This window comes from Ranitomeya imitator, chromosome 1 (assembly GCF_032444005.1).
Source record: "Ranitomeya imitator isolate aRanImi1 chromosome 1, aRanImi1.pri, whole genome shotgun sequence".
In the NCBI taxonomy this organism is placed as follows: Eukaryota; Metazoa; Chordata; class Amphibia; order Anura; family Dendrobatidae; genus Ranitomeya; species Ranitomeya imitator.
The window spans coordinates 715,265,862-715,283,247 of NC_091282.1; the positions used below are offsets into that span (position 1 = coordinate 715,265,862).

Genomic DNA, 17,386 nt, shown 5'->3' on the forward strand with positions numbered 1-17,386 from the left:
ATTATATAGTAGATTATACATTATAATTTAGTTTTTTTTCTTAGGGAGGCTAGAAAAAAATAGCAATTTCACACTGTTTTTTGAGTTTGATTTGCTGAGTACGGTATATCAAGCGGTGTACATAACACGTTGTTCTTGTATGAACTGTACAATAAAGTTGACAATTCGAAAAAACTTCTATATTCTGGTATTTTTATTCCTCTATCTTTTATTTTGTCTTGTTTCATTCCGAGGCCCATAGCTAAAAATAAAAAAGAGGAATCATGGAGCGCCCTCTGTTAATTTTCCCTTTTTAATATTGTTCACTGTGAGGAATAAATAATGTTTGTATTTCGTGAGAATAGACTTATGATTTTTTTTGCAATTGGCATGACAAAGAATTGCATATCTGAAACGGCCTCTTATAACAGTGATGTCCTTTAACCCTTTTCCGACTTTGGGCGTAATAGTATGCAGATGTTGTTATCCTTCAATTTGATGTGGGCTCCGGACGTAAGCCCACATCTTTTCCGGGACATGTCAGTTGTTTTAAACCACTGACATGTGCCCGCAATAGCCGAGGGTGGAATCGCGATCCACCTGCTGCTATTAACTAGTTAAATGCCGCTGTCAAACTCTGACAGCAGCATTTAAATGGCGCTTCCGGCAATCACTCCGGAAATACGCACACCGGTGACCTGCGTCATGTGATCGCGGGTCACCGGTGTGTCAGCATGACAACCCGAGGTCTCCTGGAGGCCTCTGTCACTGCTAGATTGCTGTGAGCACCACCAAGTAGTCGGCACACATAGCAAGTCAGCAATTCTACTACATATAGGCGATCTGACCATCGCCTCTATGTAGCAGAGCCGATCGAGTTGTGCCAGCTTCTAGTCTCCTATGGAGACTATTGAAGCATGGCTAAACTAAAACAAAAAATGTGTTTAAAAATATAAAAAAATTAAAAAAAATAAAAGTTCAAATCACCCCCCCTTCACCCCCATTCAAAATAAAACAATAAAAATAAAATCAAACATACACATATTTGGTATCGCCGTGTTCAGAATCACCAGATCTATCAATATAAAAAAAGGGTTAACCTGATCGCTAAATGGCATAGTTAGAAAAAAATCAAAACCCCAGAATTACATTTTTTTTGGTTGCCGCAACATTGCATTAAAATGCAATAACGGGTGACCAAAAGATCGTATCATTAAAAACGTCAGCTTGGCATGCAAAAAATAAGCCCTCACCCAACCAGAGATCACAAAAAGTGGAGACGCTACAGGTATTGGAAAATGGAGCATTTTTCTATTTATTTTTTTAGCAAAGTTTGGAATTTTTTTTCACCACTTACGGTATATTAAAAAGAACCTAAACACGTTTGCTGTCAATGAACTCGTAATGACCTGGAGAATCATAATGGCAGGTCAGTTTTAGCATTTAGTGAACCTAGCAAAAAAGTCAAACAAAAAACAAGTGTGGGATTGCACTTTTTTTGCAATTTCACTGAACTTGGATTTTTTTCCCGTTTTCTAGTACACAACATGGTAAAACCAATGGTGTCATTCAAAAGCACAACTCGTCCCGCAAAAAATAGCCATACTGATGGAAAAATAAACAAGTTATAGCTCTGGGAAGAAGGGAAGGGAAAAATGAAAACGCAAAACCAAGAAAAGCTCTGGTCATGAAGGGGTTAATGTAATGGGAGCTGGGCACTTCTGGAATTTCTATCTCTTGTAGGGTAAATGACACACAACTGCTAAGAGTTCTATTCAGAAAGACAGATTAATGGTAAACATTTTCAGAAGTCTGTCTATGGAAGCAGCATAATTATCATACTATAGGAGTGATGGAGATGGGGTTCTACACTCTGACACCCCAAGTGGTTAAATGTGTTTATATTAATATACATAATCCAATAGGGAAAACCCTCTGGGGCTACAGTTTAACCTAAACAAGGTTAACTGTAATAGCAGGCGGGGTCGGTGTTAGGGGCAGGCAGACCAGGCAGATGCCTAGGGTCCCCACTCCTCCAGGGGCCCCAGCCAGTGGCCGCTAAGGGGCCTGATGCCGGTCCCCCACATTCAGCCTTTTGGAATTAAGTTGAAAGCAGTGATGGAGGAGAGAGCGTCAGATGATGCTCCATCTCCCATCACTCCTCCTCTGCTTTTGACTCAGCGTGTGTCAGCAGCGGAGCTAATGAGATGCGCTGCAGAAGCTAGAGACATGGGGGAATGAGTAGTAGAGTTAAGTATTGTGGGTATGTGTATGTGTATTTGTATCTGCACTATACTGTGTGTGGGAAGGCTGCACTATACTGTGTGTGGGGAGGCTGAACTATACTGTGTGTGGTGAGGCTGCACTATACTTTGTGTGGGGGCTGCACAATACTGTGTAGGGGCTGCACTATACTGTGTGTGGGGGCTGCACTATACTGTGTGTGTGGGGCTGAAATATAATGTGTGTGGGGAGGCTGCACTATACCGTGTGTGGGGAGCCTGCACTATACTGTGTGTGGGAGGCTGCACTATACTGTCTGTGGGGGATGCACTATGCTGTGTTTGTGGGGGCTGGATTATACTGTGAGTGGGGGGCAGCATTATACTGTGTGTAGGTGGGGGCTGCATTATACTTTGTGTGGGGACTGCATTACACTGTGTTTGGGGAGGCTGCACTACACTGTGTGTGAGGGCTGCACTATTATACTGTGTTTGTGGGAGCTGGATTATACTGTGAGTGGAGGGGTTGCATCATACTGTGCTATTGGGGGGCTGCATTATACTGTGTGTTTGGAGGCTGTACTATACTGCGTATGGGGAGGCTGCACTATATATGTGTGTGGGGAGGCTGCACTATACTGTGTGTGGAGGAATGCACTATGCTGTTTGTGGGGGCTGCATTATACTGAGTGGGGAGCTGCATTATACTGTGTGGGGGGGCTGCATTATTCTGTGTGTGTGGGCTGCACTATACTGTGTGCGGGGAGACTGCACTATACTATGTGTGGGGCCTGCAATATACTGTGTATGGGGAGGCTGCACTATTATACTGTGTTTGTGGGTCTGCATTACACTGAGTGAGGGCGGCTGCATTATACTGTGTGTGGGGGCTGCATTATAATGTGTGTTTGTGGGGCTGCATTATATTGTGTGTAGGAGGGCTGCATTATACTGTGTGTGGGGGGCTGCATTATACTGTGCGTGGGGGGCTGCATTATACTCTGAGGGGGCTGTATTATATTTTATCAAGAACCATGGGGACTGCATTATACTATATGTACAATATGGGACCTGCATTATACTGTATCTGTCTATTGTACCCATAATTCTTCCTCAGCCAGAGTAAAGATGCCGGGAAACAAGGACCCTTGGCATCACTTTGTCTAAAACCAGCCCTGATGGCAGGTCCAGATTAGGGAGGGGAGCTAAATGTTAGTGCCAAGCTCAGGAAGTGTCATGTTTAGTTAGAGCCGGCTGCCAGAAGAAGAGGTTCCCTCAGCTGAGGGAGAGAAGACCACCAGCTTGGGAACCTCCCTCCCTGGAGAGGGCGAACACGCCCCAACATGGCTGGTCCCCGTTCCGGCCTCAGCTCAGTTCCTGTGGAGGAGATGACAGAGGTTGGGCCTGACATCAGAGGAAGTTCCCTCATATTACCTGGCAGGAGTTAGAGCAGGACTTCCTCAACTCCCCGCTGACTGACAGCCCCTCTAAAGACTGAGGTGGGTGACTGAACATTCACCCGAGATGGTCAACTTGCTGTCCCATAGTAAGTGGACCGATTTTTACTTGAAGAGGTGGCTGGAGGGGCCTAACAGTGCCTGACATGAGGCAGTAGAAAATGCCCTGTCCAGAGGTCATGTAATAGAGTTCGACATCAAGAAGGGGTTTTGGTTCCTAGAAGAGGAGTGGACTGGGCACGAGGTCTGTGTGAGCAGTGATGTGGTATAGCGAAAGTACTTTCCTTCCCGACTCCACAGTCTGTATCTGGGCAAGATCGTGGAGTTCATCAAATGTGAGTGCCAAAGGGGCTGGAAAGCGATGGTCGTGGTACTTCCTCACACCAATGATGATGTGAGGGAGGGGGACCGAAAAGTACTGTGGCTGAGAGCCTGGCAGAAGTGGGCCAAAGAGGCCTCTGTAGGATTTGTGCAAACTTCGAAGATCAGTGACCCCTTTGATGAAAAGAGGATGACTTCTAAAGAATCTCTGAAAAGGCCAGAAGAGGCCCATAAGGATCGCCAGGAGGGCCGTGAAATGGTTAAACTGCATGATCAGGTAGGAGGCGTGAGCTGAAGGGTTGAGTCCCATAAAGCAGGGGCCAACCGAAGGAAGCAGGGCCACAGCGAGACAGGTGGTCCAGAATATTCAACTGTCAATTACTGCTCTGGGTCCTTACTCGAGAAGGGCCAGGTGTCCACTAAAGAGGAGAAGATGTCAAAGAAGTTTTCAGTCAAATGTTTTTACACCATTTCATGATAAATGCACTAACTCTTCTTTTAACCCCTTCACGACATACGCTGTACATATACTGAGCATGTCGTGTCTCTCCCTTTGATGTGGTCTCAGGCGCTGAGCCCACATCTTTCCTGGCACATGTCAGCTGATTTTAACACCTGACATGTGCCATTAACAGCCAAAGGTGGAATCGCGATCCACCCACGGCTGTTCATCTGTTAAATGTTGCTGTCAATTACTGACAGCGGCATTTAATGTGATCGCGCCGGAAGCGCATCACTAAACCCACCCATCGGTGGTCTTAGCAAGGGAGCATTTCTGCTACATAGAACAGGGTTGAAGCCATGCTCTATGCAGCACAAGCGATCATCGCAGCTTCTAGTCTCCCATGGAGACTATTGAAGGAAGTAGCAAAATGTTTTTTAAAAAATGCTTTAAAAGTTAACCCCTTAAGCCCCAAGGGTAGTTTGCTTGTTAAAGACCGGGCCAATTTTTACAATTCTGACCACTTTCCCTTTATGAGGTTATAACTCTGGAACGCTTCAAAAGATCCTGATGATTCTGACACTGTTTTCTCGTGACATATTGTACTACATGATAGTGATAAAATTTCTTCAATAAGACTTGCATTTATTTGTGAAAAAAATGGAAATTTGGCGAAAATTTTGAAAATTTTGCAATTTTCCAACTTTGCATTTTTATGCCCTTAAATCACAGAGATATGTCACACAAAATACTTAATAAGTAACATTTCCCACAAGTCTACTTTACATCAGCACAATTTTGGAACCAACATTTTTTTTTGTTAGGGAGTTGTAAGGGTTAAAAGTTGACCAGCAATTTCTCATTTTTGCTCCACCATTTTTTTTTTGGGACCACATCTCATTTGAAGTCATTTTGAGGGGTCTATATTATAGAAAAGAACCAAGTGTGACATCATTCTAAAAACTTCACCCCTCAAAGTGCTCAAAACCACATTCAAGAAGTTTATTAACCCTTCAGGTGTTTCACAGGAATTTTTGGAATGTGTAAATAAAATTAAACATTTAACTTTTTTTCACACAAAATTTACTTCAGCTCCAATTTGTTTTATTTTACCAAGGGTAACAGGAGAAAATGGACCCCAAAATTTGTTGTACAATTTGTCCTGAGTATGCTGATACCCCGTATGTGGGGGTAAACCACTGTTTGGGTGCATGGCAGAGCTCGGAAGGGAAGGAGCGCCGTTTGACTTTTCAATGCAAAATTGACAGGAATTGAGATGGGACGCCATGTTGCGTTTGGAGAGCCACTGATATGCCTAAACATTGAAACCCCCCACAAGTGACACCATTTTGGAAAGTAGACCCCCTAAGGAACTTATCTAGATGTGTGGTGAGCACTTTGACCCACCAAATGCTTCACAGAAGTTTATAATGCAGAGCCGTAAAAATAAAAAATCATATTTTTTCACAAAAATGAACTTTTCGCCCCCCAATTTTTTATTTTCCCAGAAGTAAGAGAAGAAATTGGACCCCAAAAGTTGTTGTGCAATTTGTCCTGAGTACGCTGATACCCCATATGTGGGGATAAACCACTGTTTGGGCGCATGGCAGAGCTCGGAAGGGAAGTAGCGCGTTTGACTTTTCAATGCAAAATTGACTGGAATTGAGATGGGACGCCATGTTGTGTTTGGAGAGCCATTGATGTGCCTAAACATTGAAGCCCCCTAAAAGTGACACAATTTTGGAAAGTAGACCCCCTAATGAACTTATTTAGATGTGTTGTGATAGCTTTGAACCCCCAAGTGTTTCACTACAGTTTATAACGCAAAGCCGTGAAAATAAAAATTATTTTTTTTCCCACAAAAAATATTTTTTTGCCCCCAGTTTTGTATTTTCCCAAGGGTAACCGGAGTAATTGGACCCCAAATGTTGTTGTCCAATTTATTTTGAGTATGCTGTTACCCCATATATGGGGGGGGGAACCACCGTTTGGGCGCATGGCAGAGCTCGGAAGAGAAGGAGCGCCATTTGGAATGCAGACTTAGATGGAATGGCAGGCGTCACATTGCGTTTGCAGAGCCCCTAATGTACCTAAACAGTAGAAACCCCCCACAAGTGACACCATTTTGGAAACTAGACCCCCCAGGGAACTCATCTAGATGTGTTGTGAGAACTTTGAACCCCCAAGTGTTTCACTACAGGTTATAATGCAGAGCCATGAAAATAAAAAATCATTTTTTTAGCCCCCCAAATTTTTATTTTCCCAAGGGTAACAAGAGAAATTGGACCCCAAAAGTTGTTGTCCAATTTGTCCACTGATACCCCATATGTTGGGGTAAACCCCTGTTTGGACGCACGTGAGAGCTCAGAAGGGAAGCAGCACTGTTTTACTTTTTCAATGCAGAAATGGCTGGAATTGAGATCGGACGCCATGTCGGGTTTGGAGAGCCCCTGATGTGCCTAAACAGTGGAAACCCCCAATTCTAACTGAAACCCTAACCCTAGCCCCAACCCTAGCCCTAACCCTAGCCCCAGCCCTAACCCTAGCTCTAGCCCTATCTCTAACCATAACCCTACCCTCTACCCCTAACCATAACCCTAGCCCTAAACCTAGCCCTAACCCTAATCCTAATCCTAACCTTAGCCCTAATCCTAGCCCTAACCCTAGCCCTAACCCTAATGGGAAAATGAAAAAAAATAATTTTTTTTAATTTTATTATTTTTCCCTAACTAAGGGGGTGATGAAGGGGGGTTTGATTTACCATTTATAGCATGTTTTTAGCGGATTTTTATGATTGACAGCCGTCACAGACTAAAAGACGCTTTTTATTGCAAAAAATAGTTTTTGCGTCTCCACATTTTGAGAGCTATAATTTTTCCATATTTCGGTCCAGAGAGTCATGTGAGGTCTTGTTTTCTTGCGGCACGAGTTGACGTTTTTATTGGTACCATTTTTGGGCACGTGGCATTTTTGGATCACTTTTTATTCCGATTTTTGTGAGGCAGAATTACCAAAAACCAGCTATTCATGAATTTCTTTTTGGAGGGGGAGAGGTGGGGGGGGTTTATACCGTTCCACTTTTGGTAAAATTGATAAAGCAGTTTTATTCTTTCGGTCAGTACGATTACAGCGATACTTCATTTATATCTTTTTATATGTTTTGGAGCTTTTATACGATAAAAACTATTTTATAGAAAAAATTATTATTTTTGCATCGCTTTATTCTGAGGATTCTATTTTTTTTTTTTTTCGCTGATGATGCTGTATTGTGGCTCATTTTTTGCGGGACAAGATGACGTTTTCAGCGTTACCATGGTTATGTATATCCGTCTTTTTGATCGCGTGTTATTCCTCTTTTTGTTCGGTGGTGTGATAATAAAGCGTTTTTTGCCTCGTTTTTTTTTTTTACCGCGTTCACTGAAGGGGTTAACTAGCGGGACAGTTTTATTGGTGGGGTTGTTACGAACGCAGCGATACTAAATATGTGTACTTTTATTGTTTTTTCATTATTTAGATAAAGAAATTTACCGTATTTATGGGAACAATATATTTTTTTTTCTTTATTTAGGAATTTATTTTTTTTATTTTTTACACATGTGAATATTTTTTTTTTTACTTCATAACATTGCCCCGGGAAGGCATCATGTTATAGGGTCAGATCGCTGATCTGACACATTGCAGAGCACTGTGTCAGATCAGCGATCTGACATGCAGGGCTTCAGGCTTACAGGCGCTTGCTCTGAGCAGGCGCTTGTAAGCCACCTCCCTGCAGGACCCGGAAGTAGCCCCGCGGCCATTTTGGATCCGGGGCCTGCAGGGAGGAGACACTAGGTACAAGGTGAGCACATCGCCTTGTACCGAGGGTCTCAGGGAAGCATGCAGGGAGCCCACTCCCTGCGCAATGCCTCCCTGTACCGCCGGAATGCAGTGATCATGTTTGATCGCAGTGTTCTGGGGGTTAATGTGCCAGGGGCAGTCCGTGACCACTCTTGGCACATAGTGCCGAGTGTCAGCTGCGATAGTCTGCTGACACCCGACTGCGATCGGCCGCTATGCCCATCGCATATGACGTACTATCCTGTCACTGGGAATTAAGTTCAAGGTCACCTCAACGGGATAGTACGTCATATGGGATTAAGGAGTTAAAATCACCCCTCCTTTGCCCCATTCAAAATAAAACAATTAAAAAAATTAATACACATATTTAGCATTGCCGCATTCAGAATCGCCCAATCTATCAAGTTATAAAAAAAATTATCAGATCGGTAAATGGCTTAGTGAAAAAAATAAAAGTCAAAACAGAAGAATTACCCCAGATTAGGGAGGGGAAGCTGAGAGTTAGTGCCAAGTGAAGGAAGTGTCAAGTTCAGTTAGAGAAAGTGTGGTGAAGTGACAGCAATGGTCATAGGCAATAGGCTGTTAGGGACACGTGAGCCAGTTACTCGGTGCAGTAGATTGCCAATGAACCCTTCTGTGCTAATCCATCTGTCGGCCTGGGAATCCCGAGATGGATATCTGGGCCTTTGGTCGCACTAAGTCAGTAGAGTTGCAATGAAAGATGAACACAAACTCTTAGGCCGCCGTCACACATGCGAGTTTTATGGACGTAAGAGCGCAGAATCTACGTCCGTAAAACTCGCAAAAAATACGGCACAATTATTCTCTATGCCCCTGCTCCTATTTGCCGTATTTTACTGATCGGTATTATACGGCTTTCTACGGCCGTACAAAATCGCAGCATGCTGCGTTTGTCACCGTACTGCGCAAGAAATACGCCAATGAAAGTCTATGGAAGCGTGAAAAATACGGATTACACACGGACAAGCAGTGTGACTTGCGAGAAATATGCAGCGCTGTTAGAGAGAAAAGCCGGTAATTCAGTGCGGTGTACAGTAAAATCACACTGACAGCTTACAGTAGAATAGGTAGAATAAATGTGTACACATAGAATAGGTATATATATATATATATGTCAGTGAGACACATATATGTATATATATTAATATTTATTCCAGCGCTAGACAGCTTGAAAGCCGGTAATTCAATTACCGGCTTTTTCCTTCTCCTTCCTAAAACCCGACATGATTTGAGACATGGTTTACATACAGTAAACCATGTCTTCTCTCCATTTTTTTTGCAGATTCCACACTACTAATGTCAGTAGTGTGTATCTGCAAAATTTGGCCGTTCTAGCTCTTAAAATAAAGGGTTAAATGGCGGAAAAAATTGGCGTGGGCTCCCGCGCAATTTTCTCCGCCAGAGTAGTAAAGCCAGTGACTGAGGGCAGATATTAATAGCCTGGAGAGGGTCCACGGTTATTGGCCCCCCCCTGGCTGAAAATATCTGCCCCCAGCCACCCCAGAAAAGGCACATCTGGAAGATGCGCCTATTCTGGCACTTGGCCACTCTCTTCCCATTCCCGTGTAGCGGTGGGATATGGGGTAATGAAGGGTTAATGCCACCTTGCTATTGTGCCAGAATAGGCGCATCTTCCAGATGTGCCTTTTCTGGGGTGGCTGGGGGCAGATATTTTTAGCCAGGGGGGGGCCAATAACCGTGGACCCTCTCCAGGCTATTAATATCTGCCCTCAGTCACTGGCTTTACTACTCTGGCGGAGAAAATTGCGCGGGAGCCCACGCCAATTTTTTCCGCCATTTAACCCTTTATTTTAAGAGCTAGAACGGCCAAATTTTGCAGATACACACTACTGACATTAGTAGTGTGGAATCTGCAAAAAAAATGGAGAGAAGACATGGTTTACTGTATGTAAACCATGTCTCAAATCATGTCGGGTTTTAGGAAGGAGAAGGAAAAAGCCGGTAATTGAATTACCGGCTTTCAAGCTGTCTAGCGCTGGAATAAATATTAATATATATACATATATGTGTCTCACTGACATATATATATATATATACCTATTCTATGTGTACACATTTATTCTACCTATTCTACTGTAAGCTGTCAGTGTGATTTTACTGTACACCGCACTGAATTACCGGCTTTTCTCTCTAATATATGTGTCTACTGACACACACACATATATATATATATATATATATATATATATATATAGACAGTATATATATATTTTCTTTTCTTTTTGGGACACATGGATCACTTCTATAGCGGTATGTTGGTTTTGCTAGCCTGCGAGAAAACCACGCAGTACGGATGCCATACGGATTACATACGGAGGATGCCATGCGCAAAAAACGCTGACACACCCTGCCTACGGAGGAGCTACGGACCACTTTTTTCGGGACTTTTCAGCGTATTACGGCCGTAATATACGGACCGTATTGTTTTACGCTGTGTGTGACGCCGGCCTTAGAGGTGGGAGATGATGGAATCCGGGTGCACTGCCTATGGTGGAGAAGAATTCCTAGTGCTAAAGGAGATAGCAAGAGTGATGCTCTACCCAGACTGAGAACTAGGGCTGAAGTTAAATCCGGTACCTGTAAGGAAAGATTATAACCCGTTGTGCTCTATCCTATATGATTGTAATGACCTTAAGCTGACAAGTAAAAGTTTGACTGCTTTAAAGATTTCAGTGTCCTCTGGACTGTGTGCTGTGTAGGTTCTGGGAGATGAAAGCATGTAGCCAGTGGAGGCTTAAAAGTAAGTGCACACACAGAGCAGCACACCAGAACTGGGTGCAAGAGTGAGCAGAAGCAGCAACTCGCCCATGACTACCTCGTTCAGGTACCATACAATACCATACTTTAAACTTAACCCCTATCTGACCTCGGACGGGATAGTACGTCCGAGGTCAGATCCCCTGCTTTGATGCAGGGCTCCGCAGTGAGCCCGCATCAAAGCCGGGACATGCCAGCTGTTTTGAACAGCTGACATGTGCCCGTAATAGGCGCGGGCAGAATTGCGATCTGCCCGCACCTATTAACTAGTTAAATGCCGCTGTCAAACGCAGACAGCGGCATTTAACTACCGCTTCCGGCCGGGCGGCCGGAAATGACATCATCGCCGACCCCGTCACATGATCGGGGGTCGTCGATGCATCAGGATGGTAACCTTAGAGGTCCTAGAGACCTCTATGGTTACTGATGACCGGTGGCTGTGAGCGCCACCCTGTGGTCGGCGCTCACAGCACACCTCCATTTCTGCTACATAGCAGCGATCAGCAGATCGCTGCTATGTAGCAGAGCCGATCGTGCTGTGCCTGCTTCTAGCCTCCCATGGAGGCTATTGAAGCATGGCAAAAGTAAAAAAAAAAAAGTTAAAAAAATGTGAAAAAAATAAAAAAAATATAAAAGTTTAAATCACCCCCCTTTCGCCCCAATCAAAATAAATCAATTAAAAAAAAAATCAAATCTACACATATTTGATATCGTCGCGCTCAGAATCGCCCCCGATCTATCAATTAAAAAAAAGCATTAACCTGATCGCTAAACGGCATAGCGAGAAAAAAATTCGAAACACCAGAATTACGTTTTTTAGGTTGCCGTGACATTGCATTAAAATGCAATAACGGGCGATCAAAAGAACGTATCTGCACCAAAATGCTATCATTAAAAACGTCATCTCGTCACGCAAAAAAATAAGCCCTCAACCGACCCCAGATCACGAAAAATGGAGACGCTACGAGTATCGGAAAATGGTGCAATTTTTTTTTTTTTTTTTTGGCAACGTTTGGAATTTTTTTTCACCACTTAGATAAAAAATAACCTAGTCATATTAGGTGTCTATGAACTCGTACTGACCTGGAGAATCACAATGGCAGGTCAGTTTTAGCATTTAGTGAACCTAGCAGAAAAGCCAAACAAGTGTGGGATTGCACTTTTTTTTGCAATTTCACCGCACTTGGAATTTTTTTCCCGTTTTCTAGTACATGACATGCTAAAACTAATGATGTCGTTCAAAAGTAAAACTCGTCCCGCAAAAAATAAGCCCTCACATGGCCAAATTCACGGAAAAATAAAAAAGTTTTGGCTCTGGGAAGAAGGGGAGTGAAAAACGAACACGGAAAAATGAAAAATCCCAAGTTCATGAAGGGGTTAAAGGGCTATTCCCATTTCCAATATCCTACCTCAATATGTAGTAGGGTCAATAATAATTATATTAGCAAATACCTCCAATTAGAAATATTCTACATTTTTTCTGATTTGCTATGTGGTTTTCACATGTGCAGGCATTGCAGGACCTTAGGTATCCATGGATATGATGACTAGCAACTAGCTAACTGTCACTATATCAGTGGTCGTAACCATGGATACCTGAGGTCCTGCAATGCCTGCACGCAAGGAAAAAGACAGCAAATCAGAAAAAACTATGCTACATTTCTAATTGGAGGTATTTGCTAATATTATTATTACGCCTACTACATATTGGGGTAGGATCTTGGAGATGGGAATACCCTTTTAACCTAAATTGTGTGGGATAGGAATCTTAGAACCAAGCACTACATGTATAAACATAAGCATTAGGTGGTGCTTACCTGTTGAATGCCATAGGTCCATCCTTGTTTGATTCTGTCTTTTGCCCAGACGTTATGCGCATTCTCGGCAAGTTTATCAACTAGAACTTCTTGGGCTGGTAATAATTTTACATCGGAGAGGTCCAAAGGAGCAGGTTTGTAGCCATTGGACATCATGTAGCTGTAATAGGGCAATACATGTTTTCCAATTAGCAGAGCTGGAACTTATAAGTGAATGCTGCTAACATTGGTCTGATTGCTGTCCCTCTATGAATAAGGGAAGTAGAATTCCTGCAGCGCTGCTTAATTAATTAAAAACTGACTGTTCCCAACAGGGGAGTTCAGACATCAAAATGCTCTCGGCTGAATTTCAATTGAGTTTTCAGATTCTAAAAATAGGAATGTTTGCCGAGAGAAACTGTAGTCATTACCACAACCTAACCAATCCAATGCAGTACATGGTGAAAACAATAATAATGATGCAATCATTAAAAGTAATAGAAGGGACTCCTAACATGCATGGAACTGAATTCTATTGTTTCTTCCATTAACATAGATAAAGTTAGAGCAAAATTAAAGAAAAGCAACAACTGGAAATTTTAAACATATATAATTGTTACAATGCTACTCAAAATGACAAAAACAACGTGAAACAATTTCCTTTTATTTCAGTGTCCATGTAATCACCAGTAGGTGGCGACATCTACATCAGAAAAACAGAACACTTTGCCATACAAGTGCCATACAGGAGCTTCTCACTAAATTAGAATATCATGAAAAAGTTCATTTATTTCAGTTCTTCAATACAAAAAGTGGATCTCATATATTATATAGAGTCATTACAAACAGAGTGATCTATTTCAAGTATTTATTTATGTTAATGTTGATGATTATGGCTTACAGCCAATGAAAACCCAAAAAGTCATCATTTCAGTAAATTAGAATACTTTAGGACACCAGCTTGAAAAATGATTTTAACCCCTTCATGACCCAGCCTATTTTGACCTTAAAGACCTTGCCGTTTTTTGCAATTCTGACCAGTGTCCCTTTATGAGGTAATAACTCAGGAACGCTTCAATGGATCCTAGCGGTTCTGAGATAGTTTTTTCGTGACATATTGGGCTTCATGTTAGTGGTAAATTTAGGTCAATAAATTCTGTGTTTATTTGTGATAAAAACGGAAATTTGGCGAAAATGTTGAAAATTTCGCAATTTTCACATTTTGAATTTTTATTCTGTTAAACCAGAGAGGTATGTGACACAAAATAGTTAATAAATAACATTTCCCACACGTCTACTTTACATCAGCACAATTTTGGAAACAAAATTTTTTTTTGCTAGGAAGTTATAAGGGTTAAAATTTGACCAGCGATTTCTCATTTTTACAACGAAATTTACAAAACCATTTTTTTTAGGGACCACCTCACATTTGAAGTCAGTTTGAGGGGTCTATATGGCTGAAAATACCCAAAAGTGACACCATTCTAAAAACTGCACCCCTCAAGGTGCACAAAACCACATTCAAGAAGTTTATTAACCCTTCAGGTGCTTCACAGTAGCAGAAGCAACATGGAAGGAAAAAATGAACATTTAACTTTTTAGTCACAAAAATGATTTTTCAGCAACAATTTTTGTATTTTCCCAATGGTAAAAGGACAAACTGAACCACGAAAGTTGTTGTCCGATTTGTCCTGAGTACGCTGATACCTCATATGTGGGGGTAAACCACTGTTTGGGCGCACGGCAGGGCTTGGAAGGGAAGGAGCGCCATTTGACTTTTTGAATGAAAAATTGGCTGCACTCTTTAGCGGACACCATGTCGCGTTTGGAGAGACCCTGTGTGCTTAAACATTGGAGCTCCCCCACAAGTGACCCCATTTTGGAAACTGGACCCCCCAAGGAACTTATCTAGATGCCTAGTGAGCACTTTAAACCCTCAGGTGCTTCACAAATTGATCCGTAAAAATGAAAAAGTACTTTTTTTTCACAAAAAATTTCTTTTCGCCTCAATTTTTTCATTTTCACATGGGCAATAGGATAAAATGGATCCTAAAATTTGTTGAGCAATTTCTCCCGAGTACGCCGATACCTCATATGTGGGGGTAAACCACTGTTTGGGCACACGGCAGGGCTCGGAAGGGAAGGCGCGCCTTTTGACTTTTTGAATGGAAAATTAGCTCCATTTGTTAGCGGACACCATGTCGCATTTGGAGAGCCCCTGTGTGCCTATGCTATGGAGCTCCCCCACAAGTGACCCCATTTTGGAAACTAGACCCCCCAAGGAACTTATCTAGATGCATACTGAGCACTTTAAACCCCCAGGTGCTTCACAGAAGTTTATAATGCAGGGCCATGAAAATAAAAAATAATTTTTCTTTTCTCAAAAATGATTTTTTAGCCTGGAATTTCCTATTTTTCCAATGGTAATAGGAGAAATTGGACTCCAAATGTTGTTGTCCAGTTTGTCCTGAGTACGCTGATACCCCATATGTGGGGGTAAACCACTGTTTGGGCGCACGGCAGGGCTCAGAAGGGAAGGCACGCCATTTGGCTTTTTAAATGGAAAATTAGCTCCAATCATTAGCGGACACCATGTCGCGTTTGGAGAGCCCCTGTGTGCCTAAACATTAGAGATCCCCCACAAATGACCCCATTTTGGAAACTAGACCCCCAAAGGAACTAATCTAGATGTGTGATGAGCACTTTGAACCCTCAAGTGCTTCACAGAAGTTTATAACGCAGAGCCATGAAAATAAAAAAAAAATTCTTTTCTCAAAAATGATTTTTTAGCCCGCAATTTTTTATTTTTCCAAGGGTAACAGGAGAAATTTGACCCCAAAAGTTGTTGTCCAGTTTCTCCTGAGTACGCTGATACCCAATATGTGGGGGTAAACCACTGTTTAGGCACATGCTGGGGCTCGGAAGTGAAGTAGTGACGTTTTGAAATGCAGACTTTGATGGAATGCTCTTCGGGCGTCACGTTGCGTTTGCAGAGCCCCTGATGTGGCTAAACAGTAGAAACCCCCCACAAGTGACCCCATTTTGGAAACTAGACCCCGAAAGGAACTTATCTAGATGTGTGGTGAGCACTTTCAACCTCCAAGTGCTTTACAGAAGTTTATAACACAGAGCCGTGAAAATAATAAATACGTTTTCTTTCCTCAAAAATAATTTTTTAGCCCAGAATTTTTTATTTTCCCAAGGGTTACAGGAGAAATTGGACCCCAAAAGTTGTTGTCCAGTTTCTCCTGAGTACGCTGATACCCCATGTGTGGGGGTAAACCACTGTTTGGGCACACGTCGGGGCTCAGAAGGGAAGTAGTGACTTTTGAAATGCAGACTTTGATGGAATGGTCTGCGGACGTCATGTTGCGTTTGCAGAGCCCCTGGTGTGCCTAAACAGTAGAAACCCCCCACAAGTGACCCCATTTTGGAAACTAGACCCCCAAAGGAACTTATCTAGATATGTGGTGAGCACTTTGAACCCCCAAGTGCTTCACAGACGTTTACAACGCAGAGCCGTGAAAATAAAAAATCATTTTTCTTTCCTCAAAAATGATGTTTTAGCAAGCAATTTTTTATTTTCTCAAGGGTAACAGGAGAAATGGGACCCCAGTAATTGTTGCGCAGTTTGTCCTGAGTATGCTGGTACCCCATATGTGGGGGTAAACCACTGTTTGGGTGCACGTCGGGGCTCGGAAGTGAGGGAGCACCATTTGACTTTTTGAATACAAGATTGGCTGGAATCAATGGTGGCGCCATGTTGCGTTTGGAGACCCCCTGATGTGCCTAAACAGTGGAAACCCCTCAATTCTAACTCCAACACACCCCTAACCCTTATCCCAACTGTAGCCGTAACCCTAATCACAACCCTAACCCCAACACACCCGTAACCCCAACACACCCCTAACCCTAACCACAACCCGAATTCCAACCCAATTCTAGCCCTAAGGCTATGTGCCAACGTTGCGGATTCGTATGAGATTTTTCAGCACCATTTTTGAAAAATCCACGGGTAAAAGGCACTGCGTTTTACCTGCGGATTTACCGCGGATTTCCAGTGTTTTTTGTCCGGATTTCACCTGCGGATTCCTATTGAGGAACAGGTGTAAAACGCTGCGGAATCCGCACAAAGAATTGACATGCTGCGGAAAATACAACGCAGCGTTCCCGCGCAGTATTTTCCGCACCATGGGCACAGCGGATTTGGCTTTCCATATGTTTACATGGTACTGTAAACCTGATGGAACTCTGCTGCGGATCCGCAGCAGCCAATCCGCACCGTGTGCACATAGCCTAATTCTAAAGGTATGTGCACACGCTGCGGAAAACGCTGCGGATCCGCAGCAGTTTCCCATGAGTTTACAGTTCAATGCAAACCTATGGGAAACAAAAATCGCTGTACACATGCTGCAGAAAAACTGCACGGAAACGCAGCGGTTTACATTCCGCAGCATGTCACTTCTTTCTGCGGATTCCGCAGCGGTTTTACAACTGCTCAAATAGAAAATCGCTGTTGTAAAACCGCATTGA

At 42.8% G+C, this 17,386-nt stretch overlaps 1 protein-coding gene across 1 annotated transcript in view; it reads right to left on the minus strand.

Annotated features, from left to right (window-relative positions):
- The window catches only part of RYR3 (ryanodine receptor 3), an 886,248-nt gene that overhangs the window by 506,452 nt on the left and 362,410 nt on the right, over positions 1-17,386 (minus strand). The window contains exon 25 of the mRNA XM_069732389.1: positions 12,875-13,034. Within this exon, the coding sequence (XP_069588490.1) occupies positions 12,875-13,034 (160 nt within the window). The remainder of the gene's footprint in view (positions 1-12,874; positions 13,035-17,386) is intronic.